Source organism: Gadus macrocephalus, chromosome 6 (assembly GCF_031168955.1).
Source record: "Gadus macrocephalus chromosome 6, ASM3116895v1".
Taxonomy (NCBI): domain Eukaryota; kingdom Metazoa; phylum Chordata; class Actinopteri; order Gadiformes; family Gadidae; genus Gadus; species Gadus macrocephalus.
The window spans coordinates 26,347,400-26,363,333 of NC_082387.1; the positions used below are offsets into that span (position 1 = coordinate 26,347,400).

A 15,934-nucleotide genomic window follows, 5' to 3' on the forward strand; every position below is an offset into this window, starting at 1 on the left:
AGACGGAGGTAGCTACATCATCAATAAAGACGGAGGTAGCTTCATCATCAATAAAGACGGAGGTAGCTACATCATCAATAAAGACGGAGGTAGCTACATCATCAATAAAGACGGAGGTAGCTTCATCATCAATAAAGACGGAGGTAGCTACATCATCAGTACACACACACTGTTATACTATTATAGCAACCTGGTCAGCTGTGTCTCTTAGGGAGCTTGCTGTAGCCTCTGGTCTGTGTATTTATTTAGATTTATTAATTAGAACTGGAATGCACACATGAAGAACTGGAGTGGATACGACACATATCTGTGCACATTAAGATTTATTAGCTTTTATAAAAAAAAAAAAAAGACAAGTCACAAGAAAGCATTGCTATTTTTTTCAAGTCTAAAAGCTATTCTACATTTAATTCCCTTTGGACCAACTGGAGGGCTACATGAACAAACTTTTTCATAAAAAAGCAAACTATCTCAAAAGGCTTCCACTGTAGGTGTGCTCTTCGTCTGGAGAAGAGTGGGACACAGCGAGTGAGTTCTACCCTCGGTAGAAGCGTTGCGGCGTAAAGCGAGTGAGAATATCCTACTCTAGGTGCAGTCAAACTTCTTTGCAAAACTTTGTCGATAAAAACGCAAAATTCATCAATGTGACATATCTTGGAAGGAGCCTGCAGACAGACTTGTGTTTAGAAAACTCACAGGACAAACCACATTAAAGTGTCTACTTTACAAATAAATTACTGTGTAGCAGAACATGCACAAAAGACCGACCAATGCCCCCCCCATCCCCCCCCTCCGTGACAGAAGAGCTGCCTTCACCCCCCACTGGTTGCGTGGTTGCCGTGGAAACCAAGCTTCACATCACTCAACCTCGACTTGCTGGAGACGGTTGAGGTTGTCATGGATGGATATAAACATGTGAACATTCCTTATACAATCACTACGAGGTCTGTAGTCACACAAACAATATTAAAACCTGAGATTCGCAGACCAAACGTTGTCAAATATTGGGAATTGATGATGAACATGAAGAATGATGAAGGTCAATGGAGAAGCGGTAGAAGTGTGACATCGTTCAGTTTGAAATATTCAGTAGTGCACAGGGTGGCTAACAGCTCAGGACAGTTTGAAACTAGTGGACATATTCAGTAGTGCACATGAAGAATATTATGGATATGGTCCCTCATTAAATAAAAGCAACTTGTAAGTACATTTTTTTAACCTAGAACTGAATAAGCAGATTGTATGCATAACGTACAAACGCCCATTTTATACAAACGCTACAAAAGTATTAATTCTATAAAATACAAATATTTTAAAATATATTTAAAAATTTAGATTTCAAACTTTACAATAATGGGTAAGCTACTGAAAGTTGGCTACATGTAGGAGAAATATGTTTTGAGTTTTGTTTACCTGAGAAATAAGCTATCCAAATTTAGCACATAACGTCATTGTTGTATTTAGTGAGGTATATTAAATATTGAAGAAGTCTGAGCAAACAAGGGTTCCATTGTTCAATGTTACAAAATCCGCGTAGGCCACAATAATACAAAATAATACCTGGGTACAATTTAAAAGGAAAAGAAAAATATTTGAAGGGGGGAATTAATAAACCCATAAAAAATAAAATAGAAAAATTCTTATTAATTTGCCAAATAGAACGTGTATAATTTGTGTGTCTGTTTTGAACACCATGTGAGAATAAGCATTTGTTAAAAAAGCAAAAGCAATGTTTGGAAGCTTCACTTGAATTTCCATGAAGGAGTTATCTACGAAGACGTATCTACTAAGCCAGCTAGTGTTAGGTGCACACATTAAGGAGACGGAACGCTAGCTGTGTCTGATTGGGGGTGAGTGGTCAGGTGACTGTGGTCTGATTGGCTGTGGGGTTGTGAGCACCAACATGTGGGCTGGACAGAACTGAGGAAGACGGTTCACAGCCTACATTGATGTTCCATCATTTCCCTGCAACAAACACAATAAACAACAACATCCGTCTTAGATCAAGAACAACTCTATACTGCATTATTACTGAGCAGTGAGATCAAGATCCTCATAGGATTCAAACCTCCTCAACTTCAGATTCTGCACTGATGACGATTCTCTTCTCGACGCGAGTCTCTGTGGATCCACTTTTCACCACCTGACCAAAGACAAATGTTAGCTACATTATCAATAAAGACATGCTGAATAAAGACAGAGGTATGTATATTATCAATATAGTCAGAGGTAGCTACATCATCAATAAAGACGGAGGTGGCTACATCATCAATAAAGACGGAGGTAGCTCCATTATCAATAAAGACGGAGGTAGCTACATCATCAATAAAGACGGAGGTAGCTACATTATCAATAAAGACGGAGGTAGCTACATCATCAATAAAGACGGAGGTGGCTCCATCATTAAAGACGGGGGGAGGGAGCAGACCTTTGAGATGTGGGTGGTGGTCGTGGTGACTCCGCTCTCTGAGGAGAAGGTGGTGCTGCTGTCTTTGTCTCCGTCCGAGCCGTCGCTGGTGATCTGAAACATCAGCAGAACGCACGCGGCTCAGCGGCTGTCTGGCAGGGAGGGCCCTGCTGCTGCTGAGACCCCCACCACAGCCCCCCAGGGAGGGCCCTGCTGAGACCCCCACCACAGCCCCCCAGGGAGGGCCCTGCTGCTGCTGAGACCCCCACCACAGCCCCCCAGGGAGGGACCTGCTGAGACCCCCACCACAGCCCCCCAGGGAGGGCCCTGCTGAGACCCCCACCACAGCCCCCCAGGGAGGGCCCTGCTGCTGCTGAGACCCCCACCACAGCCCCCCAGGGAGGGCCCTGCTGAGACCCCCACCACAGCCCCCCAGGACGGCTAGCTCCACAGCTAGACCCCCAATCATGGTGGACCAGGAGACAGGACCAGGGGACTGGACTGGACCAGGACCAGGGGACAGGACTGGACCAGGACCAGGGGACAGGACCAGGGGACTGGGACCAAGAGACAGGACCAGGGGACTGGGACCAGGGGACTGGGACCAGGGGACTGGAATGGACCAGGGGACAGGACCAGGAGACTGAGACCAGGGGACAGGACCAGGGGGTGGGGGTGGAGGTGTGGTTGCAGGGTGGGGGTGACGGGCCCCTGGGGGTGGAGGTGACGGAGGGTGGGGGTGGAGGTGTGGTTGCAGGGTGGGGGTGACGGGCCCCTGGGGGTGGAGGTGACGGAGGGTGGGGGTGACGGGCCCCTGGGGGTGGAGGTGACGGAGGGTGGGGGTGACGGGCCCCTGGGGGTGGAGGTGACGGAGGGTGGGGGTGACGGGCCTCTAGGGGTGGAGTTGTGGTTGGTGGGTGGGGGTGACGAAGGGTGGGGGTGGGGGTGTGGTTGGGGGGTGGGGATGGAGGCCGTGGGGAGGGTAGAGACCAGCACTAGAGACCAGCACCACCACTAGAGACCAGCACTAGAGACCAGCACCAGCACTAGAGACCAGCACCACCACTAGAGACCAGCACTAGAGACCAGCACCACCACTAGAGACCAGCACTAGAGACCAGCACTAGAGACCAGCACCACCACTAGAGACCAGCACTAGAGACCAGCACTAGAGACCAGCACCACCACTAGAGACCAGCACTAGAGACCAGCACTAGAGACCAGCACCAGCACTAGAGACCAGCACCACCACTAGAGACCAGCACTAGAGACCAGCACTAGAGACCAGCACTAGAGACCAGCACTGGAGACCATCAGACACAGAGGAGCACCTTCAGAGGACCCATGCTGGGAACACATCTCCCTCTGAGGGGGGGGGGGGGGGGGGGGGGTGGGACCCAGTTCCAGGTTAGCATCAGGGGGTCAGGGGGGTCAGGGGGTCAGGGGGGTCAGGGGGGGCCCATGCAGTAGGACCCAGCAGGACTCAGGTCCAGGGGGGTCAGGGGGGTCATAATCAGGCCATGCAGGAGGGACTGGGACTGACTGAGGTACCTGAGGACCAGCTGGGGACCACCTGAGGACCAGCTGAGGACCAGCTGAGGACCAGCTGAGGACCAGCTGGGGACCAGGGGGACCAGCTGAGGACCAGCTGAGGACCAGCTGGTCCCCAGCTGAGGACCAGCTGAGGACCAGGAGGGCTGGAGAACCCAGATAGTGTCCCACAGCGTTCTGACGGACCTTCCACCTTCTCCCCCCACTAGGTCTCCCCTCAAGGCCCCACACAGGATCCCTGAAGACCCTCCACCTCAGCCCCACCAGCTCTCCCTAACTACACCCTCTTCCCTCAGTAACTACACCCTCTTCCCTCAGTAACTACACCCTCTTCCCTCAGTAACTACACCCTCTTCCCTCAGTAACTACACCCTCTTCCCTCAGTAACTACACCCTCTTCTCTCAGTAACTACACCCTCTTCCCTCAGTAACTACACCCTCTTCTCTCCGTAACTACACCCTCTTCCCTCAGTAACTACACCCTCTTCCCTCAGTAACTACACCCTCTTCTCTCCTTAACTACACCCTCTTCCCTCAGTAACTACACCCTCTTCCCTCAGTAACTACACCCTCTTCCCTCAGTAACTACACCCTCTTCTCTCCGTAACTACACCCTCTTCCCTCAGTAACTACACCCTCTTCCCTCAGTAACTACACCCTCTTCTCTCCGTAACTACACCCACTTCCCTCAGTAACTACACCCTCTTCCCTCAGTAACTACACCCTCTTCCCTCAGTAACTTCACCCTCTTCTCTCCTTAACTACACCCTCTTCCCTCAGTAACTACACCCTCTTCCCTCAGTAACTACACCCTCTTCCCTCAGTAACTACACCCTCTTCTCTCCTTAACTTCACCCTCTTCTCTCCTTAACTACACCCACTTCCCTCAGTAACTACACCCACTTCCCTCAGTAACTACACCCTCTTCTCTCCGTAACTACACCCTCTTCCCTTAGTAACTACACCCTCTTCCCTCAGTAACTACACCCTCTTCCCTCAGTAACTACACCCTCTTCCCTCAGTAACTACACCCTCTTCTCTCCGTAACTACTCCGTAACTACACCCTCTTCTCTGATCACATGACCCCTCATTAAGTACTACCACTTCTCTGATCACATGACCCCTCATTAAGTACTACCACTTCTCTGATCAAATTACGCTACACAAGACACAAGACATTATAAAGTAATGTTTGTATATATTTGAGTATTTTTAGCAAATCTAATAGCTTAATGGATTTGATAAAAATTAAAAGTATACTATCGTGTAAATGTGATCAAATTTAATTTACGGATCGATAAAATAAGTTTGGTGAAAGCAAGGGCAACTTCTAAACAACAAACCCCAGGTCCCTTGAGATCAAGCAAACAATAGCATCTTTAACATATATGGAATACTTTTAATTATTTTCATCCATCATGCAACAACAGACCATTTCTATTTCTGAAATCCACCCTAACAGAGAAGCTGCCTCAAGATTGAAAAAGGCCTGAGATACAACCGCAGCCAGTACACTAAACATCACGACTAAAAAGGATTCAAAACGTCCGTAAGTAAGATGAGAGTTTCCCTAAGACGAGTATACTCGGTATTCCGATCCCCGTGTGATTTCCAACCCTCTAGTCCTGGGAATCCCCACTTTCTTCCTAGCGAGCAGCGGGCTCCGGCTGTCCGCACGGTGGCGTCTCTCTGAGGACCCCGCCGTGACGCAGTGATGGAGCGGGCAGGGCCAGCTGGGACGACTTCATAGTAACGTGCGGTCTTACTCAGTCTCTGGAAGATATACGCGACAAGGAGCGAGGAGAAATGGAGGCCGGTGAGAAGCAGGGTGGAGCGAGGGTGAAGAGAGGGTGTCGACCCCGTCTGAAGAGCGGCGGAGGAGTGAGACAAGGAAGAATGCAGCGGTGGAGTTGAAGCAGAAGGATGTAGAGAAGCACGAGGAAGAGGAGGAGGAGGAGGAGAAGGCTAGGCGGTCGGGTGACTGCCCGCCGGCGGTCGCTCAGCTGCGTTTGGAGTAGAAGTCTAGGAGGGGGCCGCGGGGGAGACGGGTGACAAACTGAGGGCCAGGGGGGGAGGAGGAGAGAGAGAGAGAGGAGGGTGGAGGAGAGGGAATGGGAGAGAGAGAGAGATGGAGAGATGGGGAGGAGGAGAGGCAGATGGGGAGGAGGAATAAAGGAATGTGGAAACATGAAATTGGAAAGTGTTGAGGTGAAACATATCAACTCTATTGTGTCTGATGGCTCTTTAGGAAATTCAACCAAGGGTAGATTACCAGTCAGGATAACTAGTCAGGAGGATAGCTAGTCTATACAACTAGTGAGGGGGATAAATAGTCAGGAAGAAAAGTAGTAATGGACCCAGGACTAGGGATCGACCGATATATCGGTCGGCCGATATTATCGGCCGATATTCGCGTTTTTTACGTGTATCGGTATCGGCCCATACGCGGCTGATTTATTATTATTATTTTTTTTACTTGTTCTACCTCACCTGTTTTTAATATTTGTTAAATATTGTTCATCTACTTGTTCTTACTTGTTCTACCTCACCTGTTTTTACTATTTGTTAAATATTGTTCATCTACTTGTTCTTACTTGTTCTACTTCACCTGTTTTTACTATTTGTTAAATATTGTTTTTTATATTGAAGTTCAATAAATGTTTCTTTAAAAAAAAAAAAAAAAAAAAAAAAAACCTCAAGAAAGTCTATCGGCGTATCGGCTAAGGCTGATGAAAAAATATCGGTATCGGTATCGGCCCTAAAAAAACGGTATCGGTCGATCCCTACCCAGGACCTCCGTTATCGAACTAGAACCTCCCAGAGAGACATGCAACCAGAGCTACGATAGAGACTTGAACACAGAACCTCCCCTAGAGGGATGGAACCAGAACCTCCTAGAGGGATGGAACCAGAACCTCCACTAGAGGGATGGAACCAGAACCTCCTAGAGGGATGGTACCAGAACCTCCCCTAGAGGGATGGAACCAGAACCTCCTAGAGGGATGGAACCAGAACCTCCCCTAGAGGGATGGAACCAGAACCTCCTAGAGGGATGGAACCAGAACCTCCTAGAGGGATGGAACCAGAACCTCCACTAGAGGGATGGAACCAGAACCTCCTAGAGGGATGGAACCAGAACCTCCTAGAGGGATGGAACCAGAACCTCCTAGAGGGATGGAACCAGAACCTCCTAGAGGGATGGAACCAGAACCTCCACTAGAGGGATGGTACCAGAACCTCCCCTAGAGGGATGGAACCAGAACCTCCTAGAGGGATGGAACCAGAACCTCCACTAGAGGGATGGAACCAGAACCTCCTAGAGGGATGGAACCAGAACCTCCACTAGAGGGATGGAACCAGAACCTCCTAGAGGGATGGAACCAGAACCTCCTAGAGGGATGGAACCAGAACCTCCACTAGAGGGATGGAACCAGAACCTCCACTAGAGGGATGGAACCAGAACCTCCCCTAGAGGGATGGTACCAGAACCTCCCCTAGAGGGATGGTACCAGAACCTCCCCTAGAGGGATGGAACCAGAACCTCCCCTAGAGGGATGGAACCAGAACCTCCCCTAGAGGTACGGTACCAGAACCTCCCCTAGAGGTACGGTACCAGAACCTCCCCTAGAGGTACGGTGCCAGAACCTCCCCTAGAGGTACGGTGCCAGAACCTCCCCTAGAGGTACGGTGCCAGAACCTCCCCTAGAGGTACGGTGCCAGAACCTCCCCTAGAGGTACGGTACCAGAACCTCCCCTAGAGGTACGGTGCCAGAACCTCCCCTAGAGGTACGGTACCAGAACCTCCCCTAGAGGTACGGTACCAGAACCTCCCCTAGAGGTACGGTACCAGAACCTCCCCTAGAGGTACGGTACCAGAACCTCCCCTAGAGGTACGGTGCCAGAACCTCCCCTAGAGGTACGGTGCCAGAACCTCCCCTAGAGGTACGGTGCCAGAACCTCCCCTAGAGGGATGGTACCAGAACCTCCCCTAGAGGTACGGTACCAGAACCTCCCCTAGAGGTACGGTGCCAGAACCTCCCCTAGAGGTACGGTACCAGAACCTCCCCTAGAGGTACGGTACCAGAACCTCCCCTAGAGGTACGGTGCCAGAACCTCCCCTAGAGGTACGGTACCAGAACCTCCCCTAGAGGTACGGTACCAGAACCTCCCCTAGAGGTACGGTGCCAGAACCTCCCCTAGAGGTACGGTGCCAGAACCTCCCCTAGAGGTACGGTGCCAGAACCTCCCCTAGAGGTACGGTACCAGAACCTCCCCTAGAGGTACGGTACCAGAACCTCCCCTAGAGGTACGGTACCAGCCCTCCAACAACATCCTCTGCTGGATGCAGATGATGTTGTTGGAGGGCTGGGTCACGTCATAGCAGTGATTTCATAAAGAAGAAGATGTCATGCCCCCACCACAGTCACCAACATGGAACATGATGAAAGGTGTCGCCGGACTCACCCCGTCGGTGCCGGGGCCCCCGTTGGCCCCCGCGGTGCGGAAGGGGGAGTGTGTGGAGAGGCGCTTGTCCCACTCGCTGGGCCGCGAGTCGGGCACCGCCTGCATGAAGTTCCTCTTCAGCTCACTGACACTGGCGTGGTGACGGAGGAGCTCCTCCTGGGGCTTCTCCAGCTCCTGGGGGAGAGAGGGAGAGTCAGCAAGGGAGGGAGAGGGGGAGAGGGAGGGAGGGAGGGGGGGAGGGAGGGAGGGGGAGAGAGGGAGGGCGGGAGAGAGGGAGGGCGGGAGAGAGAGAGGGAGGGAGAGGGAGCGGGAGTCAGTGAGGGAGGGAGAGGGATGGAGAGGGAGGGAGAGTCAGTGAGGGAGGGGGAGGGGGAGAAAGAGAGAGAGAGAGAGAGAGAGAGAGAGAGAGAGAGAGAGAGAGAGAGAGAGAGAGAGAGAGAGAGAGAGAGAGAGAGAGAGAGAGAGAGAGAGAGAGAGAGAGAGAGAGAGAGAGGGGTGAATGTGAGATGGGTTCAAATTGAAGTATGAGTTTGTGTGTTAGTTAGAAGCGCTTTTAAGCGTTTAGTATTTGTGTTGTCTAGGTTTTAATTTGGTTACATCAATCTCAGCTAGCACATACCAGATTGCCCTTCATTTCCATCCTTGATTTTCTTTCATTCATAGATTCAGAGATTATGAATCCAAATTTATAGAAGATACTAATAGAGGGTAAGTAATTCAGTAATGCTGGTTGCAACTGGATGTCTGGTTTGGTTTGTCCACGAATCAGATGACATTACACCACAAATGATTATGCCTTGTGCCAGAGCAGGGCCTACTGTCTGGAACATACACTAGCATCATATTCAATGGATTGAATTGTATGGCGGTGGTTTAGCACACAAAGAGCACATCAAAACCCACAAAGCCGAGAGCGGTTGTCGGCGGTCACAACAACACAACCCACATGAACCCAAAGCGAAAGCAGAAGGAGCGCCACATCTAACAGGAAACAGCCCTCGGTGGCATGGAACTCCCCTCAGAGCCAAGATCGACCGCCACATCGTTAATCACTGAAGGAATCATCTCCAGGGTTAATTACCAATTAATATTCGGTCAAAAGGGACATTTTGCAGATGTTTCGACCGCTGTCATCAATTATGATTTAATTCATGATTTATTTTAATTAAATTCATGATTTCATGTGATTAAAATGTGAAAGCATTGATTCATGCTCCCTGACGCCGCGGTAATAACCGCCCGCGCGGCATTGAACCGTCTCCATATGGAACTGTTAGTGTCACAAGAGGAAGTACACATAAAAAGGGGAAAGGAAATCATAGCGCATGTGACCTGAAGGTCAGATAGGTGACCCGGTTCAGAACAGGAAGTGTGAAGGCGTGACGACAGGAAGCGCTAAAGCGTGAACACAGAGCACCAAAGAGCCAATGAGCGAAGCGGTCGGCGACGGGACGTCCTGATACCAACCTCCAACATTAAGAGGCTATGTCTGATATAAATCGAGTCTCCCTCAATTCTCTTAGCTCTTCTCTGTGAAACATAAAAGAACAAAGGAAAAACGTGTTGGTTTTTGTTCGTATTCGTTTCGGTGGGTGACAGCTGTGACTGCCGCCCAGTGGACGTGCACTCTGAGTCACTCTGAGCAGGCTGCTGTCTGCAAGGGGGAGGACGTTGACTCATAGAGAGAGGACACAGGCACAGAGTCCCAGACATGCTGAGCAAACACAACTAGGAGAGAGGAGCTGGACTAAGATTAGTATAAAGGTGGAAACTATATAAGTTATTATACCCAACTTCAGGAAAATGTATGGAACAAAAACACCTCATTAGTTAATTAGCAATTAACTTGAAGGTTTATTTTTCGACTCAATGAATTGGTTTTATAAATGAGAAACATGTATGTCCAACTGAGTCATGTACGTATTTACATCATGCATAATGTCCGGTCCTCTCATGTCTTGAAGGAGACATGAAGGTCCTGCCAACAGTATGAACGAAGGAAAGGAAAATGTCACTGCTGAGTGCGCTATGAGTGGTTCACTAATGGCTTGTGAAGACGTGGTGCTGATGGTTTATGGTATGAGGGGTCCACTAATGGCCGGTGAAGATATGGTGATGATGGTTTATGGCAGGGGTCGGCAACTGGCGGTCCGCGGGCCAGTTATGGCCCGAGGACCGCCAGTTGCCGACCCCTGGTTTATGGTATGAGGGGTCCACTAATGGCCGGTAAAGACGTGGTGGTGATGGTTTATGGTATGGGGGTTCACTAATGGCCGGTTAGACATGGTGGTGATGGTTTATGGCATGGGGGTTCACTCTGGCTGAGAGCCTGACCTTGCGCAGTCGCACCGGCTCCGAGGTGGCCTCCTCAGACTGGACCCGGGGGAGAGCAACAGAAGGACAAGACCACGTTAGCATTTTCCACACTAACGCCCTCCACCGTTTCCACGGGAAAACACTGAGAACGAGTCCAGTGGGCTCATGGAATAACCTGACACTGAACGCTTCATTGATGGAGGTGGTCCATGTGGACCCTCCTCCTCTCTGGTACCAGAGGCTGGTCTGGAGGCTCATCCTCCCTGGTATCAGCCCACTGGGAGCCATGGGTTTTACACTCTGGCTAAGACTTATAGCTCCTCTGCATTTACAAATCCATATCAATAATCATTTACTGAGTGAGAAGACTCTTAATGAACCCGGATTAAAGACCGTCAGCGTTCAGAGGTTCTACAGTCCAGCTGACCGATACACAACACCAGAGGGAGCGGGGGTCACGTTACCTTGTCCTCGGCGCCGGCCTCGCCCTTGGCGGGCTCCGCCGCCTCCATGGTGACCTCCAGCCGGCGCTCCTCCTGGCGGGCGCTCCGCAGCGGGGTGGAGGTCTGGGGCAGGTCCAGGGGGAACAGCGGCAGCCCCGCCTCCGCCAGGGCGGCCTGGGAGAAGACCGGGGCGCTGACGGGACGCACCCCCCGGTGGGAGCCCACCGCCGCCACTGGGGAGAGAGGAGACCCCACGGTGAGCACGGGATGGGTGAGAGCGGGGGCAGGGGTGACAAACATGAGGCCGGGCGAGTGCAGGGAGAGGAGGGCGTTGGTACGGAGGAGGAGATAACACACCTGGGTGAGGGTTTAGCAGCTGCACACCCTACCCTACCTACCTGTCCAGTGTTGCCTCCAACAGCCGTGTCACGGACACACCTTGATAAGGGTTAGAAGCAAGCCTTGCTGCACACCGTACCATACCTACCTGTGTCCAGTGTTGCCTCGAACAGCCGTCACATGGTAAAAAAGAATGAGGTCTGTCCATGAAGAGGATTGTAAGCCAAAGCGTTGTTTTGGGGCCGTGCTTCAACCCGTCGAGGTCGGGGCGTCAAAGCAGAGTTAGTCCTCGGGCCGCAAAGCGTTAAGGCGGAGAAAGGAAAACAAAACGTCTCCGATAGGCAGACGGTTGAAGCTCCGGGGTGGTGGTGGACATGCACCGGTGGGTCTGTCCTCTCATGAGGAGCGATGGCTCGGTTCTGTATTAGTGGGGTTTTTGCGCCAGGCTGATAAGGTGTAAGCAAGCGCGTGCATTTCAGCCTGAAGGGAAAATGAAAACGCCGGCTACAATACCTGACTCTGTGCGGACAGCGTCCAGCAGAACAAACCAATCGTCCACAGCCTCTCTGAGCTGCGCTGCTGGGAGCCTCTCCGCCAGGATCGAGAAGCGAGGTCGGAGCGCTGGGACCGCCGGTGTCAGAGGTCGGACCGCTGGGACTGCCGGTGCCAGAGGTCGGAGCGCTGTGACCGCCGGTGTCAGAGGTCGGAGTGCTGGGACGGCCGGTCCCAGCGTTGCCTTGGTAGCAGGCCGTACGTCTGGATAGAACCGGACTTGCGGGGCCGTGGCCACTGAGACAGATCACACAGGTGTTATTAGGATTTACATCGTTCTGCATAACGTCGAGAAGAAACTCAGCAATCAAAATGAATCACATCGAGCTCATGGACATGAGGACCGTGGTGTGAGGGTACCTGGTTTCCTAGGCGCCACGTCCAGAAGAACGAACCAATCGTCTTCTACCTCATTCCCCGGCTGAGGAACAGCTTCCTGCTGCCATATCTGCCTCACTGCAGAACCTCTGGAGGGAATCTGCTCTACCGCAGGAACCCCTTCAGAGGCTCTCTCCTTGGGGGACACCCTGACACGCTCCACTGCGGGGACGCAGACACAAAGATAAACGATCCATCTAAGATGCTACCAGCCACAAAAGACTTGAGGAACATGCTGACATGATACGATGAGGTACCTGTCGGCATCTTTCTACTTGCTTCCCCAACCCTTTGGAACAGCATATGCCAGACAACTCCATACTCGCTCTCTGACACAGTGGGCTCCTGGGGACGTCTCTCCTCCATCACCACCACCCTCTCCTCCATCACTACGGTCTTCTTCTCCATCACTACGGCCCTCTCCTCCTGACTAGGGCCCCTCAGAGCTGTCCCTGCCATGGGCCCCTGAACTTCGGCCACTCTTGTTACCGGGGAAACTGGAAAACAACAGGGAAACCGTGCCCATCACCTCTCAGAAAGGTTAATAATTGAGTGTTAATAGTCTTATCCATACAGTCCAATCAAAAGGTGTTACACCCCGATGGAAACCGTGTTGCTATGTCAGATGTGTTTAATATACGAGTGTTTGATGGAGAAACAGGTCTTCTTTATGGAAGATAGATGTGATTAATGAACAGTACCTCGGGAAGCATCGAATAGGCTGAACCACTCATCTCCTCCCTTCCTCTCTGAGGGGTAGCGTGTCACTTGGACATCAGACAGACTTGTCTCCTCTCGCCTTCTCTCCTCCACAATTATCACCTTCTGCCACGTCCCAGTGGTCCTACCCTCTACCCCAGAGCTCTGGCTAGACACCAGAGGACTTGTCACTGGCGAGGGAGTGAGGGGGAACATTAAGCACAAGCAGCGTGTGACCAGAAAGCAAACTTAAGTCCATCAAGATATAAAACCACTGACACCAATTCGGCTAGCTGGTTGAAACATAAACGCAGTGTAAAAGAGCACCTGGTTGGATGAGGACAGCGTCGAACAACACAAACCAGCTGTCGTCTCTCTCAGGTGGAGGCTGAGCCGACAGCTGGAGAATGTCTTCCAGCTGGGTACCCCACTTCCTGGGAATGTCTTCCAGCTGGGTACCCCTCTTCCTGGGAATGTCTTCCAGCTGGGGCGTAAGCTCAGCTTTTTCTGTGACGATTTGGAGAGTTACAGAGACCTCTGGGTAAAGGGTACTGGGCGCTGCTAGAGAAGAGGTTCAGCATTAAGACCAGTGTCTTTAGGTGGTTAGCTATATGTTAACTGTTGTCTTGAATGTCTGTTAAGACGAGGGATAAACTGTGGCGGTACCTGGAGCTATATAGGTCACCTCTCTGGGAACAACATCCAACAGCACAAACCAATCGTCTGGCTCCCTCGTTGGGACTGCCTGCTCTGGAATGGACTGTCTGGGAGGCCTCTCCTCCTGTTTCTGGAGGACTTCTTCAACTGTGACCACAGGTGAAGAAGTCCAACGGACTCGGTCCACAGACTCAATGGTTTCCACTGCAGCCACAGTAGTGACTCTTCTAGATAGGTCCTTCAGGGCCACTGGGAGAAACACGGGAGATCCTGAGACGTTTGACCATGGAACGGAGTATGTATGAAGCATGTATACATCAAACGGACTAAGATGCAAGTCAAATGGGAATAAGTGCAATACCTGGTGGCACAGCAGATGGCGCTCTAGAGCCAACATCCAGTAAGACAAACCAGTCATCTTCTCCGTCTTTAAGGAGCAGGGCTGGCTGTGTTTCAGTTCCATACTTGAACATGTTTTCCATCTCTATTTTTTGCACAATGGCTCCAGTTATCTCCTCCCTCTCATCAGTTGTTGTCTTCTCAATCAGTGTCATGGCTGTCGTTGTTGGAATCTCACGTACACTCACTTCATCAGCTGCAACTGACAAAAATAGATGCAACTCTTCACAGACAACACGTAACACAGTCCCACAAGGTATGAAGCCATTTAGGAAGAAGTGCTCATGATTTCTGCTGTGCGCTGAAGCAAAGCAAAGGATCTCAGCAGTACCTGGTGACACATAGGTCGTTTTTCTTGGGGTGACCTGGAACAGCACAAACCAGTCGTCTGCAACCCTCTCCAGAACCTCTAGTATATCGGGTGAGCCCCTCGTCTCTTCCGGTGCAAGACGTTCCTCCTCTACCATCACCTCCCTCTCGTCCTCAACTGCTGGGCTTTGAATCATCTCTGAGGAATAACTCTGTTTTGCCGGCTCCTGGTCGCTGGCCACAGAGGTCACTAATGCAAACACATTCCCGAGATGAGACACAACTCCTGAGAGACAACATGTCACAAATCACCTAAACGTGCAATAGAGAGGTAGCCAGCTAATCCTGATCTGAAGCACAACCAGCTGTCCTAGCATTACCTGGGGTTACGTAGGTGGTTTTTCTTGGGACACGGTTGAACAGCACAAACCAGTCATCCTCAACCCTCTCCGCCACAGACAGTGGCGCTGGGATGGTTTGTGAGCCTGCCGTCTCCTGCTGTTGGAGAATGGTCTCATTTACCACCACCTGCCTTTGGTCCTCAACGGTTGGACCTGCAGTCTCTGTTGGATAACTCAGTTCCACAGCCTTCTGGTCGCTCTCCACAGCGGTAGCTACTGCAAACACAATCCCAGCAACACCATAGGTGAGCGCCAACATAACCGCATGGGCGCTGAAGCAAAGCAAAGGATCTCAGCAGTACCTGGTGACACATAGGTCGTTTTTCTTGGGGTGACCTGGAACAGCACAAACCAGTCGTCTGCAACCCTCTCCAGAACCTCTAGTATAACGGGTGAGCCCCTCGTCTCTTCCGGTGCAAGACGTTCCTCCACTACCATCACCTCCCTCTCGTCCTCAACTGCTGGGCTTTTAATCATCTCTGAGGAATAACTCTGTTTTGCCGGCTCCTGGTTGCTGGCCACAGAGGTCACTAATGCAAACACATTCCCGAGATGAGACACAACTCCTGAGAGACAATATGTCACAAATCACCTAAACTTGCAATAGAGAGGTAGCCAGCTAATCATGATGGGGAAGATCTTGAGTTGAGTTTAGAAATACCTGGTGGGACAAACGGGGTTCCTCTGGGAATGACGTCCAGCAAGATAAACCAAACATCCTCCCAGCCCCCAGAGACCTCTGCTCCTCTGGTGCTCATCTCATCAACCAGGACCTGTGGTGCTCTGGTGCTCATCTCATCAACCAGGACCTGTGTTCCTGCAGGGCTCAACTCATCAACCAGGACCTGTGTTCCTGCAGGGCTCAACTCATCAACCAGGACCTGTGGTCCTGCAGGGCTCAACTCATCAACCAGGACCTGTGGTCCTCTGGTTTTCATCTCCAAAACCTTTGTTGTTATACTCTTGGAGGTAAAGTATTCTTCTGCTGGTACTGTAGAGGCTGCTTTTAAATAAAGAG

General features: G+C 51.1%; 1 protein-coding gene across 17 annotated transcripts in view; it reads right to left on the reverse strand.

Moving 5' to 3' along the window:
• Positions 1-304: 304 nt before the first annotated feature.
• LOC132460209 (protein 4.1-like) overlaps positions 305-15,934 on the reverse strand; it is a 38,353-nt gene continuing 22,723 nt past the window's right edge. For 2 of the 17 annotated variants that reach the window (XM_060055283.1, XM_060055279.1), the window contains exons 6-23: positions 15,578-15,919; positions 15,219-15,482; positions 14,896-15,132; positions 14,538-14,801; positions 14,169-14,408; positions 13,817-14,077; positions 13,478-13,711; positions 13,153-13,341; positions 12,709-12,948; positions 12,434-12,613; positions 12,035-12,310; positions 11,204-11,415; positions 10,758-10,796; positions 9,891-9,953; positions 8,424-8,597; positions 2,429-2,521; positions 2,069-2,143; positions 305-1,965 (exon numbers count right to left, since the gene is read on the reverse strand). In XM_060055283.1, coding sequence (XP_059911266.1) covers positions 1,942-1,965; positions 2,069-2,143; positions 2,429-2,521; positions 8,424-8,597; positions 9,891-9,953; positions 10,758-10,796; positions 11,204-11,415; positions 12,035-12,310; positions 12,434-12,613; positions 12,709-12,948; positions 13,153-13,341; positions 13,478-13,711; positions 13,817-14,077; positions 14,169-14,408; positions 14,538-14,801; positions 14,896-15,132; positions 15,219-15,482; positions 15,578-15,919 — 3,407 coding nt within the window. In that variant the 3' untranslated portion in view covers positions 305-1,941. Of the gene's footprint in view, positions 1,966-2,068; positions 2,144-2,428; positions 2,522-5,337; positions 6,016-8,423; positions 8,598-9,890; positions 9,954-10,757; positions 10,797-11,203; positions 11,416-12,034; positions 12,311-12,433; positions 12,614-12,708; positions 12,949-13,152; positions 13,342-13,477; positions 13,712-13,816; positions 14,078-14,168; positions 14,409-14,537; positions 14,802-14,895; positions 15,133-15,218; positions 15,483-15,577; positions 15,920-15,934 lie in introns of those variants that run through there. The other 15 variants (XM_060055296.1, XM_060055295.1, XM_060055290.1 and 12 more) reach the window with 14 other exon arrangements.